Source organism: Apium graveolens, chromosome 4 (genome assembly GCF_009905375.1).
Source record: "Apium graveolens cultivar Ventura chromosome 4, ASM990537v1, whole genome shotgun sequence".
Lineage (NCBI taxonomy): Eukaryota > Viridiplantae > Streptophyta > Magnoliopsida > Apiales > Apiaceae > Apium > Apium graveolens.
In genome coordinates this window covers 14,410,573-14,435,809 of record NC_133650.1, presented here as the reverse complement: position 1 = coordinate 14,435,809, position 25,237 = coordinate 14,410,573, and the positions used below count along the sequence as shown (strand labels likewise).

Genomic DNA, 25,237 nt, shown 5'->3' with positions numbered 1-25,237 from the left:
AAAAGCAAAGAAATCAAAAATGAAATTTTTTCCAGAAGCACGACGCGCCTGTGCCGGAAGCAGGGCAACCACGTGACCTGTCTGGAAAAGAAAAGAAGAGAGAGAAAAATAGAAAAATCAGTACAAACCCAAGCCCAACCCGAATTTTATCCTATTTTTACCCTAATTCTACACCCTAAACACTCCTAAACCCACACCCATCCTATACCTCTCCTATTTATATATACATCACATCTTCTTATATACATACATCTCCTATTCTCACAAAAACCCTAGCTTCTCCTACACAATACAAACACCCAAACTCTATCACTTGTTATATGGCACCCAAAAGAGCGAGACTTGATGGTAATAGTAGCACCCATCCCTCTTCTGAAGAGGAATCTAGTGTGGGTGGCATGACGAATAGATTTTCTTCTCCGGAGGCACATGCAGAGTTTACCTGGTTGATGTCTAAACCGATTACGAAGGAGAGGGGTTTCTTACCCATGATGAAAGATGGGAAGCTTTTGGAGATGATTGTTGAGATGGGTTGGTAGACTTTCTATGAGACACTCGTTGCGGTCCCGTTAAACATTATGCAGAAATTTTATGTGAATGATAAGGCAGACAAGAATGGGTTCTCTGTTATTCGTGGGTTGATGGTGGATTATCACCTCGCTGCTATTCGCTAGGATATAAATCAGCCCGCGAGAAAACCGACTGTTGAGGATTGGGTGAGCAAGTCTAGGGAGGATTGGGACTTGGATTATATTTTGGCTGACTTGTGTGTTCCTGGCACAGAGTGGAAGTACAAGGCGAGCACGAATGATCCTCTTACTTTTCATGCTTTATGTATGAACAGGTATGCTAGGACTTGGAACCTGTTTGTGTGTGCCAATATTATGTCATCTTCACATTCTCACGAGGTTACGGTGGATCGTGCTATTCTGTTATGGGGGATTTTGAATGAAGAATATGTGGATCTCGGCTATGTGATTCATCATAGTATACTGCGCTTTCTGTGAGGAGGGACCATGGGGGCGATTCCTCATGCCTCTATTATTATGAGGTAATGCACTACGGTTGGTGTTCGGTAGCCCGGGCATGAGTAGCTACAGATGCCGAGTGCTCCCATTGATAGCTCAACGATTCAGTAGTTGAAGGAGTGGTGTGGCGGTAAAGCCGATGAGAAGGGCTTGGGTTAAACATATGATCATCTACCGGGTGGTCATCCAGCTGATCAGACTTATGCAGGGGGTTCTTCTCAGGTACGTCAGACAGCTACTAGATCCTCTCGTGGAGCAGTTAGATCCTCTCGTGCTCAGCAGACAGGGGATAGTTCTGGACATGGACATGCACAGTACAGGCGATTGACTAGGCGCATGGATGCGATGCACGATATTCACAGTCGTTTCGATGCGGATTTGACACAGGCTTTGGGTACTGCTTTCTGGGCCACTGGTGTCAAGGTCGATTGGCCTGTATTTAGAGCTGATTATGTGTACCCGCCACCTGAAACTCCACCCGAGGAGGGTGATCCTACCGATGACTAGGTATCCCTTGTATCCTTATTATTACCTTTAATGAGGACATTGATAATTTTAAGTCTGAGTGTGATAATGTAAGGATTAGTAGTGTGTGTTGTGTCCATATAGATTCGTATTGCATGTTTAGTGTATTTGCATAATTGTTTATATAGTTTGCATTTTTTTTTGCATATTTATTCATGTTTGTATGTGAGTCCATTTAGTTGCATTTGCATGCATATAACATGATCCCGTAGGATGAGCTGTTTCTGATTGGTAGGTTGGTGTTGATTTGAGTGTAGTGATGTCGAATAGAGGGATGATTAAGTCCTAATGAATTGATTTGCATGCTCCGAAATAAAGTATTTTCACAAAGTCTTATAGGTTGCTTTTGAACTAGATCATGATCATACTTGTTTATTTGTTGGAATTTAATCACTTGGTTATATTTAGAATTTGTGCTATTCCCGTAATGACGCATGAACACTGATTTTTAAACCAGGGGAAAAATATGAATTTCATTTTTTGTTGTGAATAAAGTTTGGCGTCAAATGGCTAGTAGCCAGCTCATTTTTATGAGTAGTCTAGGGTTGAATGAGATGGAGCGAAACATACTCATTCAGAATCATTGAAAAAGAGAAAAAAAAATTATGCTAGTATATGTATATGCAGAATTGACCAAGGGTGAGCTCTAGTATATGTATCTAGGGGACTTTGTGCCTAGCGACCTAAGGCTTGTATAGTCTGGGATCCGCTAACCTAAAGCTCGTTATATTGGTATTATTGTATAAGTCTTTTGGGACCTCATTCATTGCACGGTCAAATAAGCATTTGTGTTTATGTATTCACTATAATAGCATGAATCCCTGTATAACTCTAAAAAAATTGAGGTGTTGTTAGTCATTATGTGTTTAACGTCTATTCTATTTATAAACTTGTGATTATTTTGGTAAAGAAAAAGATATGGTTATTGATCTAGTATGGAGAGTATATCTGTTAAGCATTTCACACACGCACGTTTCTCGCTTATAAGTTGGTTTGTGGGATTTGGTTGAACTCTGTTTCGAGTAATTGCATTCTTAGAGTCATTGTTTATTGATTGGTTATGGTTATTCCGAGGGGATCGTTGCATATTCATATTAGTTGCATTCATGCATTAGTTATGTTTCTAGTGTCGAGTCTGTTTCTGCTTGAGGACAAACATCGATTTAAGTTTGGGGGTGTGTTAAGTGGAATTTATATCCACTTGGAATGCTTCATATCAGCTTAAGTTGGTGTTTTGGACTCAAGTATATGGTGTTTTTAATGTATTTTGTGTTTAGTTGTTACAGGGCATTAGTCGGAGGTGGAAAGGAGCTTTACAATGATTTTATGCTAATAAGAGGTTAGGAATGGAGTTGCGGAAGATTGCACGAAGATTGGAGTGCCAAAGAAAGAATTGCAGAAATTTTCCAGAGAGTAGGCGCGCCCGCACCCAAGGGAGCCCGCCAGCACCCATGTTGCCAGAAAAGGAGCGCGCCCACGCCCTAGTGTAGCGCGCCCGCGCCATACTTCTACTGCAAAATCTTGTTTTTACTCTGATTTGGTGATTTGAAGAGTCCAGGTAATCCAGGGGCTTATATATAAAGATTAGAAAACGTTTTTTATAACAAGGAAGTAATGGAGAACATTAAAAAGACCTAGAGCACACGAGACGGCTAAAGAGAAGAAGATTTAGTTTCATACTTTTGTATTCTTCAATTTAGGCGATACTTTTGGATGCTTGTTTTTTATTTGTTCTAAACCCTAGTACTTCTATATTCTTGCGTAGTATTCTGAACTTATTTATTATCATGTTTTCATTGGAACCCATGATGACGATGTGTTTGATCATGAACTAATCATTTTCATGGGGTTCTAACGGATTTATTTATGGATTCCAATAGTTGATTGTTTAAAATCTTCAATATGTGGTGAATTATGATTTTCTAGTTTGGTTGTGCTTATTCGTTTTTGATGCGTAGCTAACATCTAAATTTTTTTGTTAATCTCTCTTGAAGCGACAATGAATATAGAGATTTAGAACTTGCCATGCTAGCATAGGTTTATGTATGAATTGACATGCATAATTCATAGTGTAATTTTAAACATCTTACACACCCTATGTAATCATAATAGATAACTTGTTCTTAAACCGTTATATTTTCAAATCTTATAGACATATTGGGTCTAAGCATAATTGGTGTCTATTTGGTTTCTATCTTAAGTGTGGATGCTTAGTATTTGGGTATACGTATATCGAAAGATAGCGTAACTAATTTCATGTTATCTGATTAGGTATCATCACCATCGCATGCTATTGATAAAGACATAAACTTTGAATGAAGTATTTAATGAAGTTAGAATCCCATGTTTTATTCTCATATAAGTAAATCACTTTTAATCTCTTAGTTAAAGCATGCTAGTATAATCTCTTAAGTAGTTAATCAACTCAAATTTGTTACTTGTCTTAGCTGTGAACGATAATCATACATTGTTGCATAAGTGCATAATCTGAACTTAACCTAAACCAGTCTATGTGGGAACGAACTTGATTTAAATCTTATAATACTTGTGATCGTGTACGCTTGCGTGTATTTTCGTGTATGTTTCCGTGCGAACAGTTATTTAAATTATGAATTTAAATATTTTATTATTATTAATTCAAATTTAATTATTAAATTAATTAAGTACAACTTGATTAATTATATATATTAGAATCCGAATTTAATAGTAATAAAAATCCGAAATCAGAATGGGGTTTTTTAGAAGCCCATTAGGTTTAGGGTTAAGCCTTAATACCTCTCTCCCCTATATATACATTATGCTGTATATTTTTAGGGTTACTTGTCATATTTCATTTTTTGAGAAAAACCCTAGTAGCTCTACGTTTTAGAGAGGCTGGAGAGAAGAGACAGAGGGTAAGGCAATCTATTCGGCTAGTACCGGCTCCGGTGATCGTTGGACGATCGTACGTTCGTGTGGATATCTTTGGAGAGCAGATCTTTGCAAGGAGGGCTGTTGTGATTCATCAAGATCAGAACTTCCATTACTATCATACGGAAAGCTTTATTAAGGTACATGATCATATTCTTGATAATTATCCAATAATTATATATAGATCCTATGGTAGGGATTCAATCTTTTTTGCTTTATGGAGCTTTTCCGTTACATTTTGTGCCTTGAATCCCTAACATCATTAACCGTTTTAGATCAACCTCATGCCAGACCCTGAGCTCTGCTAGATAAATGCCCGAGATATAGCACCAATGGGTGTGGCTCATCTTATTGTTGGAATTGGTAAAATACCAATCCCCTCGTCCAACTCTTCGCCATTGGTATAGAAACCCGGACTCTTCCCATTCCTTCGAAAGTCATAATGGAACAAGAATAAGTGGGTCAAAGTTTTAATCTTCGCCTCCAAGCAGCGGCATTGGAAGCTGTTGATGTGAATGAATCCGTTTGGATCCATTTAAGCAAAGGAAATTTTCATCTGCCTGAATAGACTCTTTACTAGTTTCAGGAGAGGGACACGGAAGCCGCATTTAAACGCATTTTCGAAAATCCCCACTGCGTAATCCCCGCAACTTGCTGGGATGGGAGGATAATGAAAAACCCCATCTGAATCCTTCGAATGATAAAGATGATAAGCTCCCCTAGAAATTTGATACTAGTCATAAAATTTCTCTATGTCCGTCTTTTTCAGTTGTGAGGGATTGTTAGCGGCCGGAAAAGAGGCGATATCGTCGAAGTAGGCCGGTAGGAATGTACACGGGGGCAGTTCGGGGCCGGGGAATGGTATCCCCGCTCCCAATTCCCGAATTCGATCCCGATCCTCGAACCTGCCCCGCACCCAAAACGAGGATTCTTTTCCTCCCTGATCCCCAACCCGAACGGGGAACGGGGATCCCCGCGGAGATTCGGGGATTTTGCTTTTTTATTTAAAATAATAATATAATATTATATTTATTAATAAAAAATAATATACCAATTCATAATAAATAAATTTATTGATGTTATCTTATTTTTTTAATATCAAATAATATTAAAATTGATTTATAATACAAACAAAGGACAAATGTTAAATTATATAAATAAATTATATTATATTCCAACGTAAAAAAATGATCAATAAATTATAAATTATTTAAACTCTAATATTATTATAAAAGCCCTCTATTTTTAATACTTAATTTAGTATAATATATATAAATATTTTATTATTTATATATACACAATCGGGGTTGGGGATCGGGGCGGGGAGACACTAATCCTCGACCCCGTCCCCATCCCCGATTTTTTTTAAACTTTCCCCGATCCCCGGACATTCCGAAGAACGTTCAAGGCTTACAACATACATGCATGCCATCTTTAAATCCCGACAAGTACCCTGAAGAAAAAGAAGAAGAAGAAAGAATGCCTGGGGGACAGTTCCCGAAGAATGTTCCAAGGTTTGAATGTATCGAAGCATGTTCAAGCCAAGAAACAGCCTCGCTTACCCTCTTTAAGCCCCAATAGACCAAAAAAAAGAGGGGAGGAAGGCGGAAATGCCAGAAAATCCTATACTGTCTCAAACCCTTACAAACCCCCCAAAATCATTTAAAAAAACTGCATTATAAAACCACAGAGTTGCATATAAAAAAATTGAGTGAGGAAACTTACGGTTATTCAGAAGATTGGAAGCACTATATGGTTGTTGAGGAAACCTTGACCTTGTGTTGCCCATGATTTGATGTTTGGGGAGAGGTTATTGTAGAGAGTGATCGTTGTTTGTAAGGAAATGAAATAAAAGGGAATACTATAAGAGAAGGAGAGTATATATAGGGGTGAAAGGATGTGTCCTTTGAGTTTCTTGGTCCAGGAGACATTGGTTTTGAAGTCAACGGTTGAGATCAAAATGTTTGGGATTCAACGGCTAGATGAGACTGGGGATTTCGAGATGGAACAACTGTCATGATTAAGGCAGTGACAGTTTCCCAAGCGACGCTTCCCACCGAAGACGGCAAAGTGGGCCGAAGAGGTTGAACTTCACCCAAGAAATTCATTCTCAGGAGAAGCCCAGGACATGTTAGAGACCTACTATTATTAGGTCCGTGTAATGTGTTTGGGCCGAAGAAGACAAGACACTACGTGGGCTGAAGAGGGGTCGGCCCATTAACAAGGATGATGTTTGGTCCGGTAAAGGCGAGGAAGTAGTCCCCTGACCACAACGCCTACTTCCCCCCTCTAAGCGGAATGAACCAAAGACTTCAGAGAGTAACATTAACATCACTCAGGTTATATACACGATAAAATGGATTCATAAACACACATTCTCATATCATATTACTATCTTGTATTCCGAATTATCCTTACAGAGACCAGTTAACGTATTCTCACACCGGAGGTGAATCGGGGGAATCATCCCTCAGATTCTTCTCTTTGCAGGCCGTAATCCATTCATCAAGGGCGAAAAGAGGTCGGCTTGGTTATAACGGTTACAAATAAGCACTTGTATGTTCATATCTTGCCTACAAGAATTAATTACTGATTTTATACCAGGGATGGGGGAACAAATCCTCACATTTTTTACTTGCAGTTTCGACCGAAAAATGTTGCTATCGAGACAAAAAAAATTGTACCATCATCATAAATTTGATTTTAATCTAAGTGTTTTTTATAAACGTGTTTATTTGTAGTAAAGTAAAATGAAGATTTAAACATAATGAGTGTGATATAAACTTGTGAACCATGTGGCAAAAACTTTTCTTGCAGCATTAAGGAATCTGTTTTAAGGTTTAGTTAACTGGAAATGCCGATTAGATTTGATGGAAGGTGCATAAGGGGTTATTTGGCAAATCTGAGTAATAAAATCTGAATAGTTAAAATTTTTGAATGATTAAAAAATCTGAATTCTGAATGAATAATATCATTTGATACATAAATATAATAAAACTTTCGAACATTTATAATTCTATATTTTTTAATTGTAAGTAAATTTATTATTTGAAAAATTATTTATATAGAACAAAATAAAAGTTTCAAGTCATTAATAATAACTTAATTAAATTTTATATAGGCTAAATAATTAGTTTCTATAATAAATAATATTTTAATATAAATTAACCAATGATAACACATTCAATATTATTAAAAAAGCCTTTCTTTTAGAAACTTGTAAGACTATTCTCACCAAAATTTAAATTGTAAAGCTTATGTTCATTTAATTTATATATATTAAAGTAAAAACAAAAAATAGGTTTATAAAAAAAAAAATCAGGTAGATAGAGTACGTAGTGCAGCACTAATAGCATCCCTGATAAACAAAAAATCATCGCACTGGACACACAATTGTCTTAATCATTGAGCTCATATTTTTCATCTTACCGATTAAGAAATTTATAAGCGATTAAGATGTAAAAAGAAAGAATTCAAATAACCTTAACAGTTAAAAAATAGTTATTAAGAAGGATTAAGAGAGATTAAGATAAAAACAAATGACCCCTAAATCGACCTAAAGAATCCGCTTTATTAGTACTATAAAAAAAGTAATATTGTACCACATATAATAAAATTTTATTATATGTTAACAGAACCATCAAAGTATAGGGAATGTCACAAGAGGAACAAACGTTAACAGGACAAAACAAATCCTCAATATGGCTTCAGACTAATTTGTGGATTATTGGATAATAAAATTATAAGATGTTAATTGCGATGATATTTACGTAAAAGAACGCTCCTTCTTTATCGTTGTACGCAGTAATACACGATTTACACTTATCAAGCTAAATTATTAAGCCCTTTGAGCTACAAATCTTATATGTGTCAATATAAAAAATTTAAATATTAAAGTTAATAAGTAACATGCGTTCACTTTGTTATAAATCTAAAGAATGTCTACGGTGTCACTATTGGGCCCAAGAAAGAGAAGGATGAAGGACTTTAAATAGGAAAATAGGACTTTAGTATATGAGTTTGTAATAAAAAGCCCAATATAGGCCCAATTGTAAAGGAAAAAGTCCAGTAAGGGCTCCTTATAAATATAGGATAATGGTCTTACTTGTAGGGGGTTGGAAAAATAAAGTATCAATAAAGAGTATTGTTCCTCAAATAAACATGGCTCAAATTTAGGGTTGGCGCTAGAAGGAGCTCTTATATTTGATACTCCAACATGATTATTGAAGAAGCAAATCAAGAGAAGTGTGATAATACATAAAAAATCCAAACAGTTCAAAAATCAGACCACGTTGCTCCAGTAGAAAATATTAAGGCACCGTCGACCCTACAACCAAGACGGCTATTTTCAGTGGAGGAAGATCCCCCACCGGAAGGCTGTCATGCGCAGAAGCAAACAGTTAAATTCAAGAGGAAAATATTCAAGGATACTCGTACTCGTGTTCTCACAGAAAAAGGGAAACAAGTTCTTGCAAGCAACGATAGGTTGCACTTGTAAAAATTGCAGCAAAGAAAGCTAATTCGAGAGCAAGAAGTAGAAGGAATGGAAGGCTCCGACGAGGAAATTAAGTTATTAGAAGCTGAAACCCGGCGGTTAAAGGTCAAACTAGAAAAGATAAGAGAGATTCATCGGCTACAACAAGAGTTACAACAAGCCTCGATTAACAGAGGACACAATGATGATTAAGAAGATGTAAGATGTTGGAGGACGACGAGGACTATTATTATGAGGATGAAGTCTCTACAGAGTCTATATACTCAAGGCCTCGACGCCCAAAGACAACCTCGTCAGGGGGTGTCTCACAAAGGTCAGAGTCGATAGACACAATCTCACAAGAGGAATTCTTAAAAATGCAAGATGATATAGCTCAATTACGAGATTTGGTTCTTACATAGTCGAGGTTTGATACCCCAGCGGAAAGTCCTCTCTCCCAAGCATTGAGAAAGCAAAAATTGTTAGAACTTTGAAAACCCCGGCCCTAGACCAGTTTGACGGATCTTTAGACCCGTCAGGTTTTCTAAATACTTTCGACGGTCGAATGGCGTTTTATGGTCACTCAGAGGTTGCTTGTTGTCAATTCTTTTCTACATCCCTACAAGGCATGGCGCTACGTTGGTATAATAATCTCCCATTCGGATCTATTAACTCTTGGACTACTTTGAAAATTAAGTTTCAGACCAGATTCTCAAGAAATTATAAAGGCGAAAAGATTACAACTTCTTTAATCATAATGCGATGACTAGGGAATCTTTACGAAGTTATTTGGGTCATTTTCGCCAAGCTATTTCGGAAATAACAGACCTGGAAGAGCCTTTGACAGTGAATTACTTGGCAGCAGGTATTGATGGAAGTAGACATTCTATTTTATTGGAAGAATTAATTGAGAAGCATCCCCAACACCTTCACACAACGTTCCAAATTTTTGAACACCGTATGACACTCCAAGAGGCTGTGGGTAGTATAAGATCTCCGAGACGCTCTAGTTACAAATATGATAGGTCAAGAGCTCATAGTCCCCGGACTCCGAGATCACGGGGTTATGATTCCAAGTCCCCTCGACACTCACCAGCAAGAAGAGACAATAGGATAGAAGAACATTGAACTCCGAAAGGTCATGATTATCAGCGACGGTCTTTCTCAAACCAAAAATGGCAGAGCCGGGATGGGAAGGATAAAGAGTTTACTAAATTCACAGTTGATAAGGCAACGATTTTAGCAATATTAAAGACATAACCTGATTTTCGACCCCCTAGGCCGATGAAGCCTGGTCATCCTCCAAGCTCTCGATATTGCGACTATCATGAGGATACTGGACACACTACAGAACAGTGCTACCAATTAAGCAATCTCATTGAATCCAAGATCAAGAAAGGCCATTTCATCCATTATATTGAAGGACAAGGCCAAACTCATCAGAGACAAGACGACATAATAGTCGACATAATTTTGAGGGGTTACGCCGCCGGAGGCATGTCAAACAACTCTCGTAAGTCGTATGCTCGAGAAGTGTGTAATGTTAGCCCTGAGTGTCCTAAAAAATGCAAGGCTTCACCATCTCCTATCATATCCTTCTCTGATGAGGATTCTTCCCCAAATATCATACGAGGCCATCAAGATGCGCTAGTTATCATTGCCAAAATCGGCACTAACACGGTAAAAAAGATCCTTATCGATAATGGTAGTTCTGTCGACATCCTCTATCAGCACGCCTTGGCGTGAATGGATACGGGTGATAGAAGACTAGAAAATAGTCATTCACCTTTTTATGGCTTCACAGGTAATGAGGTAAAAGTGGTTGGTACAATCGACCTGCAAGTTCTCTTTGGTAAGATGCCTTGCCAAGTATGGAAGATAGTTAAGTTTCACGTAATAAGTGCAACCTCAAGCCACAATACCATACTAGGACGAATGATAATCTCGTCATTACAAGCCATTACGTCGATCCCTAATTTAAAAATGAAATTCCCGACTGAGTTTGGGGTTGGAGAGATGTATGGAGACCAAGCTGTGTCAAGTCAATGTTACTTTACTACTGTGGTGCATAAGAAGCAAAACTATGAAACTCAATCTATCAATCAAGTCGTCGAGATAGACCCTAGTAGTATTATCGACATTCCAAGGGATCCCTCATTCTCACATGTTGGTGAAATGATCGAGATTGAGGTTGATGAAAATTCCCCAGAAAACGGTTAAAATTGGAAAGGATTTAAGTCCTCAAATACAAGATGAATTAACGAGGTTGATTCAGGAGTTCTCGGATATATTTGCATGGTCGCCATCTGACATGCCTGGAATTCCAACCAACATTGCATGACACTCTCTGCATGTCGACCGTCTAAAGAATCCTGTCAAATAAAAGAGGCGGAATTTCTCAGAAGAAAAGCGTCGAGCTATCGAAGAAGAGCTTAATCAACTGTTGGGGGCTCGTTTTATTGAGCCGTTGAAATTTCCTACATGGATTGCCAATGCTGTCCTGGTTAAAGAAAGTAATGAAAAATGGAGAATGTGTGTCGATTACTCTAACCTCAACAGAGCATGCCCCAAGGATTATTATCAATTGCCAAATATATACCAACTTATCGACGCAATGGCGGGTCATGAGTTGTTATCTTTCATGGACACGTTCTCAGGCTATAATCAAATCAGGATGGATGATCAAGATTGGGAGCAAACGGCGTTTATCACACATCGAGGTGTTTTCGCCTATCGAAAAATGCCTTTTGGATTAATCAATGTCGGCGCAACATTTCAGCGTATGATGGATTACATCTTAATAAATTAGTTGGGTCGAAACATCGAGGTGTATATCGATGACATGATAACAAAGTCAAAATTTTCAGACGGTCATACCCTCGACCTTCGAGAAACCTTTGAAAATGTTCGTCATAATAACATGCGACGGAATCCGTCAAAATGTTCTTTTGGTCTAACGTCTGGAAAATTCTTGGGATTTCTCATCTCCCAACGAGTTATTGAGGCTGATCCTTCCAAAATAAAAGCTATATCTGAAATGAAAGACCCCTCGACCATTAAAGAGGTTCAATGCCTCACTGGATGTATTGCGGCCCTTCGTGGTTTCATACCGCAAGCCTCTAAAAAATGCAATCCTTTTTTCAAGGTCATCAAAGAAGCTTCAAAGAACAAGAAGTTGATGTGGGATGATCCATGTAAAGAAAGATTTGAAGCATTGAAAACAATCCTGACAAGCCCACCCATTTTAGAAAGAGCATTGCCTCGTGAAGCATTAAAAGTGTACATATCAGCCTCTGATGGGTCGGTAGCCTCTGTTCTAGTCAAAGATGTCGAGGGACGTGAAGCCGCAGTTTACTATGTTAGCTATACTCTGAAAGATGCGAAAACTCGCTACCCACATATGGAAAAGCTAGTTTATGCTCTCGTCATAATAAAAAGAAAGTTGCGTCATTACTTTCATGGGCGTCCTATTAAAGTCATGACCGATCAACCCTTGAAGCGTATCTTGTACAGACCAGATATGACAGGGCGTCTCGCTGCTTGGACGGTCGAACTTAGCCAATTTCACATTGAATATCTTCCTCGGAGTGCGATGAAATCCCAAATTCTATCAGACTTTGTTATAGAGTGCAATTTTGACATATCCACAACTGAAGAAACACTGTTCCCATAGAAAGCCTGGACTTTTTATGTCGATGGATCCTCAACAGCATCATTAGGGGGCGCAGGTGTGATCTTAATCAGTCCAGAGGGTTTCAAAATACAACAAGTTTTAAAATTCTCGTTCCTGGTAACAAATAATGTAGCAGAATACGAAGCATTGTTAGCAGGAGTACGACTAGCAATTGAGCTGGAAGTGAAAGTTTTGGAAATATTTGGTGATTCCCAGCTTGTCTCCAAACAACTTCAACGTGAGTTTAAGGCCCATGATATTCGAATGTCGGCATATTTGAATCTAGCTATGTCCCTGCTAAGGAAAGTTTCGTCATGGACAATCAAGAACATTTGCAGAGAAGAGAACCAATGGGCCGATGCCTTGTCTAAATTAGTATCATCTGTCGTTGTAACATCAGAGGCAATTTATGTCGAGGGAAGAAACACTCCTTCAGTTGATATGAATACTCCGTCCGTCGATATTCCGAAGGTTAATGAAATTTCCTCTGCCGCAAATTAACGTCAACCAATTTTGGAGTACATCTTGTAGAACAAATTGCCACAAGATAAGGGTGAATCCAGAGCCATATCATATAAGGTAAAGAACTATTGTGTGTTAGAAAACAAATTATATCGACGAGGGCTCATGGAGCCCCTACTCCGATGCTTGGAACCAGAAGAGTATAACACCTCGATAATCGAAGTCCATACAGGAATCTGTGGGGATCACCTAGGTGGCAAGAACTTAGCCCTTAAGATAATGAAGCAAGGTTTATTTTGGCCTACAATGCGAAGTGATTGTGAAAATTTTGTGCAAAAATGCAAATCATGTCAGATATTTGGATCGGTATCTCATCAGCCGTCAATGGAAATGATCTCGGTTGTTAACCCATGTCCTTTTTATCAATGGGGCATAGATATCGTCGGCCCTTTCCCGAAGTCTAAAAACCAAGCACAGTACATTGTCGTGGCTGTTGACTACGCAACAAAATGGATCGAGGCCCGACCATTAGCCAAAATCCGAGAGAAGGAGATGATTGAGTTTCTAATGGAGTACATTGTATTCAGGTTCGGGGTCCCAAGGATTGTGGTAACTGACAATGGAACCCAGTTTGTAGGGGAAAAGTTCACCGAAACACTTTCACAACTCAAGATTAAACACATCAAGTCCTCGGTGGCTTACCCCCAGGCTAACAGATAAGTTGAAGTGTCTAACCGCATAATCTTACAAGGGCTTAAGAAAAGGGTCGATGAATTACCAAGGTCGAGGGTCGATGAGTTGCCGAATGTGCTCTGGTCTTATAGAACGACCTCCAAGAGTGCGACGGGTATATCCCCTTTTAAGATGGCTTTTGTCTTGAAAGTGCTTTCACTCGTCGAAGTGTATCTTAACTCGCCAATGGTCGAGTATTTTGATGCTGAAGCCTCACGTGAGGGAATCCAACTTCACAATGTTCTCATGGAAGAAGTTAGGGATGAGGCATCAATGAGAGTCCTTCAGCAGCAAGCGCGTACAATAGCTTACTTCAACAAGAAAGTAAAGGTTAAGCAATTTTTGGTTGGGGATCTAGTCCTTCGGGAGTCGGCAGCCTCACAACCCACTATCACGGGAAAGTTCAAAGCCCCATGGGAAGGACCTTATCAAGTAACAGGGCTCGTCGTACTATGAACTACTGACTGTCTATGCTCGATGGTACACCCATAAAAAATGCTTGGAATACTGTTCACTTGAAGAAATATTATCAGTGATTAAGTTATTTGAATTGTATGAATGAAAAATGTCAGATCTCTGACTATAAAAATTTGTCTTAACGAAAAGGGGTTGATATGAGATTCCCGTTAAGACCCCCCTTATTTATCAATGAAATGTTATTCCTCACGAGTATTTTGCAATATGTAGACATCAGAAATCATCAAATTTAGATATTTCAAGTCTATCAAAGATCTTTTATCCATTAAACACGCGGCTTACTCTTTAGAACTATGAGTCAGAAATATGATAACATTTGTTATTAAATAACAGAGGTTTAGTTTAAAAAATAATAATAATACATAAAGAAGAAAAAGAACGAAAACAAACAAATAATAAACAAATTCCCATCATTCGCCTTATATGCTATAAAATGGATTAGTAATTTCAATTATTCTTTATCACATGATTTGTGATAACCGACAAGATATTTTCTCCAACACAATCACAATTCCATATTTCTTTGAAACAATATAACAACAAAAACGCAAACATATAAGCATTATGTAAGATTTATTGGAATAAAAATTTCGGCTATAAGAGCCGACATAAAGATATAAGGCAGATTCGGGCAACTCAAATTAATAAGTTACCTCCTTAAGCACAAGTAAATTTTCTTCCTTGAAAGATCAAGGAATACACAAATAAGTCACAATAACATAATCATTATCTTAAAAAGAAGATAGTCTTAGAAATACTCAAAATAAAACCATAAATCCAAGAATTACATCGTAAATGAGGTATCCCTCGCCTTCAAGGGTCGACAAGATCGGCAGTCATTTCAGTCCCTTTATGCTTCACAACATAATCTTGTAGATAATCTTCGAAGCGATGCCCCGACACATCGAGACCTGCAGCTTCCAACCTCTTATAGCATTGGCCATACCCGTCTCCCAGGGCCCCGACAATATGCTCGACCCTTTTTTCTACTTCTAACTTTAAATTGGAGTTTTCTTTTTCCAAGGCCTCATACTTTTCACGAAGGTTGGATATCTCGATATCCAAAGCCTCATGACGTTTCGTCTCATCGCTCAATGAGACCTCCATATTCTTCACTCGAGACCCACTATCCTCCGAGTCTTTCTTAAGGCGTTCGTTGACAAGTTCAAGATCACTTATCTAAAATTCAACGAAAGCAAAAATACGTACATAAGCAAAAATATAAAAAAAAGAGAGGAGAAAAAATCTATTGTTACAACCAAGCATAAAAAAGTATAAAGACATTTTAACAAAAAGATAACGTAAAAAGTAAATTAGCATGCCTTAGTCTGATAGTTGGAGTTTGCTTTGGAAAGCTCGACGAAACGACCCTTGACTTCAGCCAATGTTAGGGCGAAAACACGCACTAATATTCACGCAAGTATACGCGTTCGCAAGTAATATAGAATACTTTCTAGTTCGTTCCCTCAAAGACTTAGACTAAATTATTGTGTAATTAAACTCACTCACCAATGTATGATTACTTCTCAATGTTAAGATAATAACACTTAAAATTGTTGATTAAATATTAACTATGATTAACTACTTAATTAACCACTTAACTAACACTTCAAATTATCAATAATAAAATACTCATGAGATCACAACTTCATTATTACTTCCTTCTATAGCCATTGCTATTACCTTTAGCATGTGACAGTGATGACATTAATCGAATAACACGAAACTGATAAAAGCCAACTTTCATTGTACTAATACCATTCTACCAAGCATCCACAATTAAGATAGAAGTTGAATAGTCATCAATTATGTTGAGTTCCTATATGTCTACAGAAATTGACAACACAACGATTTAAGCACAAGTTATCCCTTTTGATTACATAGGGCAAATAAAACTGTTAGAGTTACCCACTAATCATGCACAACGTACATGAACCTATGCTAGCATGGCAAGTTCTAAATCTCAAGATCCACCGTCACTTCACAAGAGATTAACACCCTATCTTATATGTTCGCGACGCACATAAGACGAATACGCACAACCAATACTAGATATCATGCAATCATCACACACTAAAGTATTAAACAATTAACTAAAGAATTCCATAATAAATCCGTTGCAACCCCATGATCACGATTAGCCCATAATAGAACTCATCGCCATCATGGGTTCATATGAAATCATGACAAACAAACACAAGAAAATAATAACTACACTAATTATATTAAAACAGAGTACGTCACAAGAGTAAATAAGTCAAAGCAAGAAAACTAGCATCCAACGTTACAACGAAACAAGAATCACAAGAATATATGCTTCCTCTTCGTTGTGGTATGCTAAATCGGTCTTCTTCCTTATCTCCTTCGCTTCTTGCGTAAAACACAATCTAAAACATAATCTCCTTAATACTCTCCGTGAAAACGTCTCAAATCTACCTATATAATAGTCCCATAAAACTCAGATTACATAGAAGTTGGAAGCCACACAGAAGTAGAAGTCTAAAATAATTCAGCTTTTTCCCCGATCTTGCGCGGCCGCTCAGCATTTCTGCGCGGGCGCGCAGGCTGCTGCGCGGCCGCTCAGCATTGCTGCGCGGGCGCGCAGGACCCTACTGGAAAAATTCCAAGCTTGCTCCGTTTCTTCGCCGTAATCTGCCCATTCCTTTCCTCTCGCAATGGTGAACACATGCCAAGGCTTATTCTTGATGATTCCTCCACCGAAATGCAACTATTACCCTGAAATGCATAAACACTAGAAAAACGCATCAAATACACAAAATACTTGATTTCAAGACACCAATTTAAGCCATTTTAAGACGTTCTAAGTGGTATAAAATGCCACTTATGACACCCCCAAACTTAAATCGATGCTTGTCCTCAAGCGTCACAGACTCAAAAGCAAATAAAAATATGCATGAATGCAATCTATATGAAAATGCAACGATCCCCCTTACTACAATTAACCAACCCAATTATCACACCTCAACGAATGCAGTTAGATAACTAAAGATCAATAAACTCGTGCAACCGGATATACAGCCAGAAATGTGGTGTGTGCAAATGCTTAACAGATATGCTTCGGAACTAGACCAATTACTATGACTAGACTATCCTCAAGGCAATCCTATGATTATACAAAGAATAAAAATTCTAGGCACAAAGTGATATACAACACTACAAGAACTCTGGAGCTTACTACGGAATCGTGCTTTTTATTTACAACTCAAATGCTTATTTGACCGTGCAATGAGTGAGGTCCACAAAGACTTATACAATGGTATCCATGTAACGAGCGTTAGGTTAGCGGATCCCAGACTCTAAAAGCCTTAGGTCACTAAGCACAAAGTCCCCTAAGAACTTAATAACTCGAATACCAAAGAGCCCACTCTTGATCAATTATGCAATTTTTTTTTTTCATAACTTCTGAGCAAGTGCGTTTCGCTCCATCTTACTCAACCCTAGACTACTCGCAACATAAGCGAGCCGGCTACTAGCCATTTGATGCCTAGCCACAACTAGCAACAACTTCCATATTTTTTTTCTCCAAAAAATTTTCTTTTTCATGTTTTTATCACTAAGAACCTATAATCGAATTCTAAGCATAATAAATAGATTGACCTTGAAAATAACCAAATCATAACAACAATCTAGCCCTTACGCATTCTTTAAGACTTAGTGGACTTACAATTGTTTCTAGCATGCATATCAACCTACATAACTTAATATCACTTTAATGTTATCACTACACTCGCATCAATATCACAATTCAGTCGATAAATCATTGCAAAAGGGATCATAGTAAATGCATGAGCTACATGACATTCATAAAAAAAAAACTATATCGCATAAATTATGCAACTATATGAACTAAACTATCATGAATATGCAACTAAATGACACACACACAATATTCCTTAACTACCACCCCCAAACCAACAATCTTCACTGTCCTCAGTGAAAGTAGTAGAAAGGAACACAGGGTATACCTACTCGGAGTCATCATCATCATCACCCTCAGTGGGTGGAGTATCAGGCGGCGGGTATGCAGAGTCCTCACCAAAAACTGGCCACTGGATATCAGCTCCAAGGCCTCGAAAAGCAGTCCCTAATGCAAGGGTGAGCTCCTGAGCAAACCTGCTCTGCGTCTCATATATGGCATTCATCCGCCGTGAAAGCCTCCTATACTGGGCATCACCCATCCCAGCACCCTCCTGAGCTCTCGAAGAACCAGCCTCACCATGCCCTGGCCTAGCCATAGTAGCACCTCATGCTGGACGCCCTCCTGGAAGACGATAACCCAGCCCATGCTCCTCAGGCGCACCACCGGTCCACTCCTGCATCCCATTCAGAGTGCCAGAATCTATCGGAGCTGCTGGCAACTGTAACTGCTCATGAGCCGGCCAGTTCACTCCTACTGCTCGGCATAGCTTCGTAATCGTGGATGCATAAGGGATGTTCATATGCTTTGCTCCCCTCAAAAACTTCAGAATTCCTTGGTAGATAAACTCACCAAGGTCCACATAGTATTCCTCATTCAGAATTCCCCACAACAGCTGTGCTCTCTCAACTGTGACCTCGTGTGCATGTGAAGAAGGCAAAATATTAGCACATATAAATGCATTCCATGCACGGGCATACCTGTTCATGGCGATCGCCGGAAAGTGACGATACTCATTATTGGCTGGACTGCGGTTCCAAACTGTGCCCGGTCGACAGAGAGTCGCACAAATCAAATCCAAGTCAAAATCCTCAGCAGTTTTTTCATTCCAGTTCTCCTCCTCGGGCTTCCTCTCTCGCTGTCCAATCACACGGCGAATCGCCGCAGGATGATAATCAACCGTCAGCCCACGGACTACAGAAAACCCATTCTTTTCAGCCTTCGCGTTCGCGTAGAACTCGCGAACAACGCTCATCGGTACTGCTTCGGGTGACTCACAAAAAGCTATCCACCCCTTCTCTGCAATCATGGGAAACAACTCACCATCCCTCCCTAATGGTAAAAACCCCCTCTCCTTCAGAATCGGCTTCCCCAACAGCCTAGTGTACTCCTCCTCCGCAGCTCTGTCAGTTAACCGAGGCCTTGCAGCAGTGCCCCTCGATGAATCAGCAGTAGGAACTGTGTTGCTGCTGTCAATAGTGCGTGCTCTCTTGGGTGCCATTGATTCGTGAATAGAAGTGTGTAAGAACTGATTTTTGATGTTTGTGAGAGGGTTTAAGTGTAGGAAGTTTTGTGGGAGATATGTAGGATAGGTGTATGTATATATAGGGTGTGGATTAGATTAGGGTTTGAGAATTAAGGGTTAAAATGATGGGGTAGTGGGGACAATTCGTGGGTTTATGGGCTAAAACTGTTTTTGTGTTTTTGTTTGTTTTTTTTTTCTGAACTGTAAAAATTTTCTGGAACTCGACCCCTGCGCGGCCGCTCAGCATTTTTGCGCGGGCGCGCAGAGGGTCTCTGGAAAAAAAAAATTTCAGCCCCTGTTTTCTGATTTTTTTTGTGTTTTTGGATAGGTTATTAACTTCTAAGGGTTCCTGTAACAACAATTCATGGGTTGCCTCCCACGCAGCGCTTCTTTTTCGTCATTAGCTTGACGTTCCGTACCTTTCTCAAGTAGTCAACAAAATGGCACTAACCACCTCTCGGTTTGCCATGTCCCCATAGTAGTGCTTCGACCGCTGACCGTTAACCTTGAATGCTTGGTCCGAATCATTCTCAAAAATTTCCACCGCTCCATGTGGAAACACAGTTTTGACAATAAAAGGTCCAGACCACCTTGATTTCAACTTCCCAGGAAAAAGTCAGAGCCGAGAGTTGAATAAAAGAACTTGTTGCCCTGGCACAAATAACTTAGGATGTAGCTTCCTATCGTGCCACCTCTTCACCTTTTCCTTATACATTTTATTATTCTCGTACGCTTGAAGTCGAAATTCATCAAGTTCATTAAGCTGAAGCATTCTTTTCTTACCAGCTGCATCTAAATCCAGGTTCAATTTCTGCAATGCCCAGTAGGCCTTATGCTCAAGCTCCGCTGGTAGATGACATCCCTTACCGTACACCAACTGAAACGGTGACATCCCTAGTGGAGTTTTATATGCTGCTCTGTAAGCCCAAACAGCTTCATCGAGCTTTAAAGACCAATCCTTCCTTGACGGACAAACAACCTTCTCTAGAATGCGCTTTATCTCTCTGTTAGACACTTCCGCTTGACCATTTGTTTGTGGATGATAGGCAGTAGCTACTCGATGATTCACATTATAACGCTGCATCATAGAAGTGAACTTACGGTTGCAAAAATGTGATCCTTCATCACTTATGATTACCCGAGGTGTTCCAAATCTTGTGAAAATTTGCTTATGAAGAAAATTTAGCACTACCTTTGCATCATTTGTCGGTAAAGCTTTATCTTCGACCCATTTTGAGACATAATCGACTGCCAGCAAGATGTACTGATTATTGCAAGACGCGATAAAAGGTCCCATGAAATCGATTCCCCACACATCAAAGACCTCGACTTCAAGCATCACATTTAATGGCATCTCATCCTTCCTTGACAAATTTCCCACTCTTTGGCAACGATCACACCTTAAAACAAACTGATGAGTATCCTTGAACAAATAGGCCAGAAAAAACCTGCTTGCAGAATACGAGCTGCCGTCTTCTCACCTCCATAGTGTCCACCATAAACCGTGGAATGGCAGTCTCGTAATATCCCCTCCGTCTCACAGAACGGGATACATCTCCTGATGACCTGGTCAGCTCCCTGTCTAAACAAATATGGTTCATCCCACATATATCACTTCACCTCATGCAGAAACTTCTTCTTTTGAGCGGATGTCAAATTAAGAGGCATTATATTGCTGACGAGATAGTTTACAATATCTGCAAACCATGGTTCTTCCTCCTGAATTGCAAACAACTGCTCATCCGGAAAAGATTCATTGATTAACGTCCTATCTTGTGAAGTAGAATCGGGATTCTCCAACCTAGAGAGATGGTCAGCTATTTGATTCTCCGTACCTTTTCTATCTTTGATCTCTAACTCAAATTCCTGAAGTAAAAGCACCCAACGAATGAGTCTCGGCTTCGAATCCTTCTTAGAAACCAGATAGCGAATAGCTGCATGATCAGTGAATACTGTTACTTTCGTACCAAGCAGATAAGATCGAAATTTCTCAAAGCCAAAGACTATAGCCAAAAGCTCCTTCTCAGTAGTGGTGTAGTTCAATTGGGCCCCATTTAAAGTCTTACTCGCATAGTAGACCACATGGAAGATATTTTTCTTGCGCTGTCCCAGAACTGCACCTACCGCATAATCACTCGCATCACACATCATCTCAAACGGTTCTGTCCAATTTGGTGCTGTAATAACTGGTGCAGTGATCAAACTCTTCTTGAGAGTCTCGAATGCTGCCAAACATTCATCATCAAATTTGAAAGGCACATCTTTCTCAAGCAAATTGCACAACGGCTTAGATATCTTTGAGAAGTCCTTGATGAATCGCCGATAAAAACCCGCATGACCAAGAAAACTACGGATTCCTTTCACAGAATTGGGTGGGGGAAGATTTTCAATGACTCCCACCTTGGCCTTGTCCACCTCCAGACCCTTGCTAGAGACCTTATGCCCAAGGATAATGCCTTCACGTACCATAAAATGACATTTCTCCCAATTAAGCACCAAATTAGTTTCCACGCATCTTTTGAGTACGGCGCGCAAATTATTCAAACATTCATCATATGAGTGTCCAAAGACGGAGAAGTCATCCATGAACACTTCGACGTTATTTCCAATCATGTTAGAGAATATAGCCATCATACATCTCTGAAAGGTGGCCGGGGCGCCACATAACCCAAACGAAACTCTGCGAAAAACAAATGTGCCAAATGGACAAGTGAAGGTAGTCTTTTCCTGATCCTCTGGTGCGATACAAATCTGATTATACCCGAAATAACCATCCAGAAGACAAAAATACTCATGTCCCGCCAATCTATCAAGCATTTGATCAATAAATGGAAGAGGAAAGTGATCCTTCCTTGTGGCTTTGTTCAATTTCCTATAATCCATACATACTCTCCATCCTGTAACTGTTTGAGTAGGGATGAGCTCATTCTTTTCATTTGCGACCACAGTGATACCTCCTTTCTTAGGTACACATTGTACGGGGCTCACCCACGAGCTGTCAGAAATAGGATAAATGATGCCTGCATCTAGCCATTTCAGAATTTCTTTCTTTACCACCTCCTTCATGATCGGGTTCAGTCTTCGCTGCTGTTCCACAGTTGGCTTACTACCTTCCTCTAACAGAATTTTATGCATATAATATGAAGGACTTATCCCCTTGATGTCTGCTATGGTCCATCCTATAGCCGATTTGAATTCTCTCAAAATCCTTAAGAGCTTGTCTTCCTCACTACCTGAAAGGTCAGCTGAAATAATAACAGGTAACGTAGATGAATCACCTAAAAAAGCATACCTCAAGTGTTCAGGTAATGGTTTTAGCTCCAAGGTAGGTGCTTCCTCTATTGATGGTTTGAGCTTCCCTTCAGCATTCTTAAGGTCAGAAGTACCAAAAGATTCAAATGGTATGTCCAGCTTTCGCTTCCATGGAGAAGCGTTCAGATATTGTAATTGCTCGTTGCTATCTTCATCATCGCTGTCAAAATCCCCCAATAAGGTCTTTTCCAATGCATCAGACATTAGCATGTGATCGAGTTCCGAAGTAACCGCAGTATCAATCACATCCACTTTTAAGCACTCCTCATCTTCTGTAGGGAATTTCATTGCCTTGAATATATTAAAGGTCACATCCTGATCTTGGACCCGCATAGTAAGTTCACCTTTTTGCACATCTATCAAGGTACGGCCAGTAGCCAAGAAAGGTCTTCCCAAGATTATGGGAATCTTCTTATCTTCCTCAAAATCCAGAATAACAAAATCTGTTGGAAAGAAGAGCTTATCCACCTTGATGAGCACATCCTCAACTATGCCCCTTGGGTAAGTAATGGAACGGTCCGCCAATTGTAGCGACATGTATGTGGGTTTTGGATCAGGCAGATCCAGCTTTTTAAAGATCGACAACGGCATCAGATTAATACTTGCTCCCAAATCACAAAGGCACTTGTCAAAAGTTAGATTGCCAATGGTGCAAGGAATGGTGAAGCTTCCTGGATCTTTCAGTTTTGGCGGTAACTTTTGCTGCAGAACAGCGCTGCATTCTTTCGTGAGAGCAACGGTTTCAAGGTCATCCAGTTTCACCTTCCTTGAAAGAATAGTCTTCATAAACTTCGCATAACTAGGCATTTGTTCCAAAGCCTCAGCGAAAGGTATATTGATGTGAAGTTTCTTGAACACCTCCAGAAACTTCCCAAACTGTCTATCCAGCTTTTGTTGCTGCAATCTCTTAGGAAAAGGTGGTGGAGGATAGAGCTGTTTCTCCCCTGTATTAGCCTCAGGCAGAGTGTGTTCAACAGTAGTCTTCCTTGGTTCCGCCGCTTTCTCCTTTTGCTTAGATTCTTCATCTCTAACTTCAGCTTCGACTTCTTTTGCCTTTTCAGCATCAGCTACTTTTCCAGACCTTAAGGTAATAGCCTTGACTTGCTCTTTAACTTCCTTCCTGCCTGGTACTTCCGTGTCACTGGGAAGAGTGCCAGGTTGACGATTGAGCACTGCATTGGCTAATTGACCGATTTGATTTTCCAAGGTCTTGATAGAAACCGCCTGACTCTTGCACAACAGCTTAAGTTCCTCAAAATCAGCACTAGTAGGTGCAACTGCACTTCCCTGTTGAGGATATGATTGCCTTGTAGCATACTGCTGTGGTTGCTGGAATCCAGGTGGGTTAAACTGTTTACTCACTCCTTGCTGATATGGTGGCTGAATAGCATTCTGATTATTCCTCCAGCTGAAATTTGGATGATTTCTGTTATTAGGATGATAGGTCGCTGGCACAGGCTGCTGTTGTCGCTGATAATTATTCACATACTGAACAGATTCGTTGACAAGAGAATACTGATCCGTAGCATGAGAACCTGCACAAAGCTCACAAACCATAGCTATTTGATTAACTCCATATGTAGCCAGAGAATCAACCTTCATTGATAGCGCTTGGAGCTGGGCTGCAATAGCGGTGGCTGCATCAACTTCCAGAATACCTGCGACCTTGCCTGACGTCATCCTCTGAGTTGGGTTTTGATGCTCATTTACAGCCATCGTCTCTATAAGATTATACGCCTCAGTATAGCTTTTAGCCCATAAGGCTCCTCCAGCTGCTGCATCGAGCATGGGCCGAGATTGGGCCCTCAAACCATTATAGAAACCAGTGATCACCATCCAATCCGGCATTCCATGATGTGGACATTTTCTCAACATTTCCTTGTAGCGTTCCCAAGCCTCGCACATAGATTCTGTAGGTTGCTGCGCAAACTGAGTAAGAGCACTCCTCATAGCAGCAGTCTTTGCCATTGGATAAAACTTCACCAGAAACTTTTGCGCAAGATCTTGCCACGTAGTGATGGACCCAGCTGGTTCAGAATGTAACCAGTCTTTAGTCTTATCCCTCAGTGAGAAAGGGAAAAGCCTCAACTTGATAGCCTCATCAGTCACGCCATTATACTTAAAAGTGCTGCAGATCTCGACAAAATTTCTTATGTGCATGTTGGGGTCTTCAGTTGCCGCTCCTCCAAAAGAAACAGAATTCTGCACCATCTGAATAGTGTCCGGCTTGATTTCAAAGGTGTTAGCTTGAATAGCCGGATGAAGGATGCTTGACTGAATGTCATCAATTTTAGGCCGAGAAAAATCCATAAGAGCTGGATCAGCTTGAACAATACGATCTCCCATGTTTACTGGTTCTTTCTGCTCAGTTCCTCAATCCGAATCCTCAAAATCTAACTTCTCCGGAATATCAAGAACTTCGTCTGTCTCCTCAGCTGTATCTAAAGTCCTCTTGCGAGCA

General features: G+C 39.7%; 1 protein-coding gene and 1 non-coding gene across 2 annotated transcripts; both read left to right on the top strand.

Annotated features, from left to right (window-relative positions):
* Positions 1-10,221: 10,221 nt before the first annotated feature.
* LOC141718368 (uncharacterized) lies at positions 10,222-10,683 on the top strand. The gene has a single exon (XM_074520751.1). It carries the CDS (start codon positions 10,222-10,224, stop codon positions 10,681-10,683), a length of 462 nt encoding a protein of 153 aa, XP_074376852.1.
* A 13,939-nt stretch (positions 10,684-24,622) lies between these two features.
* On the top strand, positions 24,623-24,729 carry LOC141722267 (small nucleolar RNA R71). The gene has a single exon (XR_012575286.1). It is a non-coding gene; the product is annotated as a small nucleolar RNA R71 (small nucleolar RNA).
* The last annotated feature ends 508 nt before the right edge of the window (positions 24,730-25,237 follow it).

Coding starts and splice junctions, on each gene's coding strand:
- LOC141718368 (XM_074520751.1), top strand. CDS start 10,222: ATGAAGCCTGGTCATCCTCCAAGCTCTCGATATTGCGACTATCATGAG.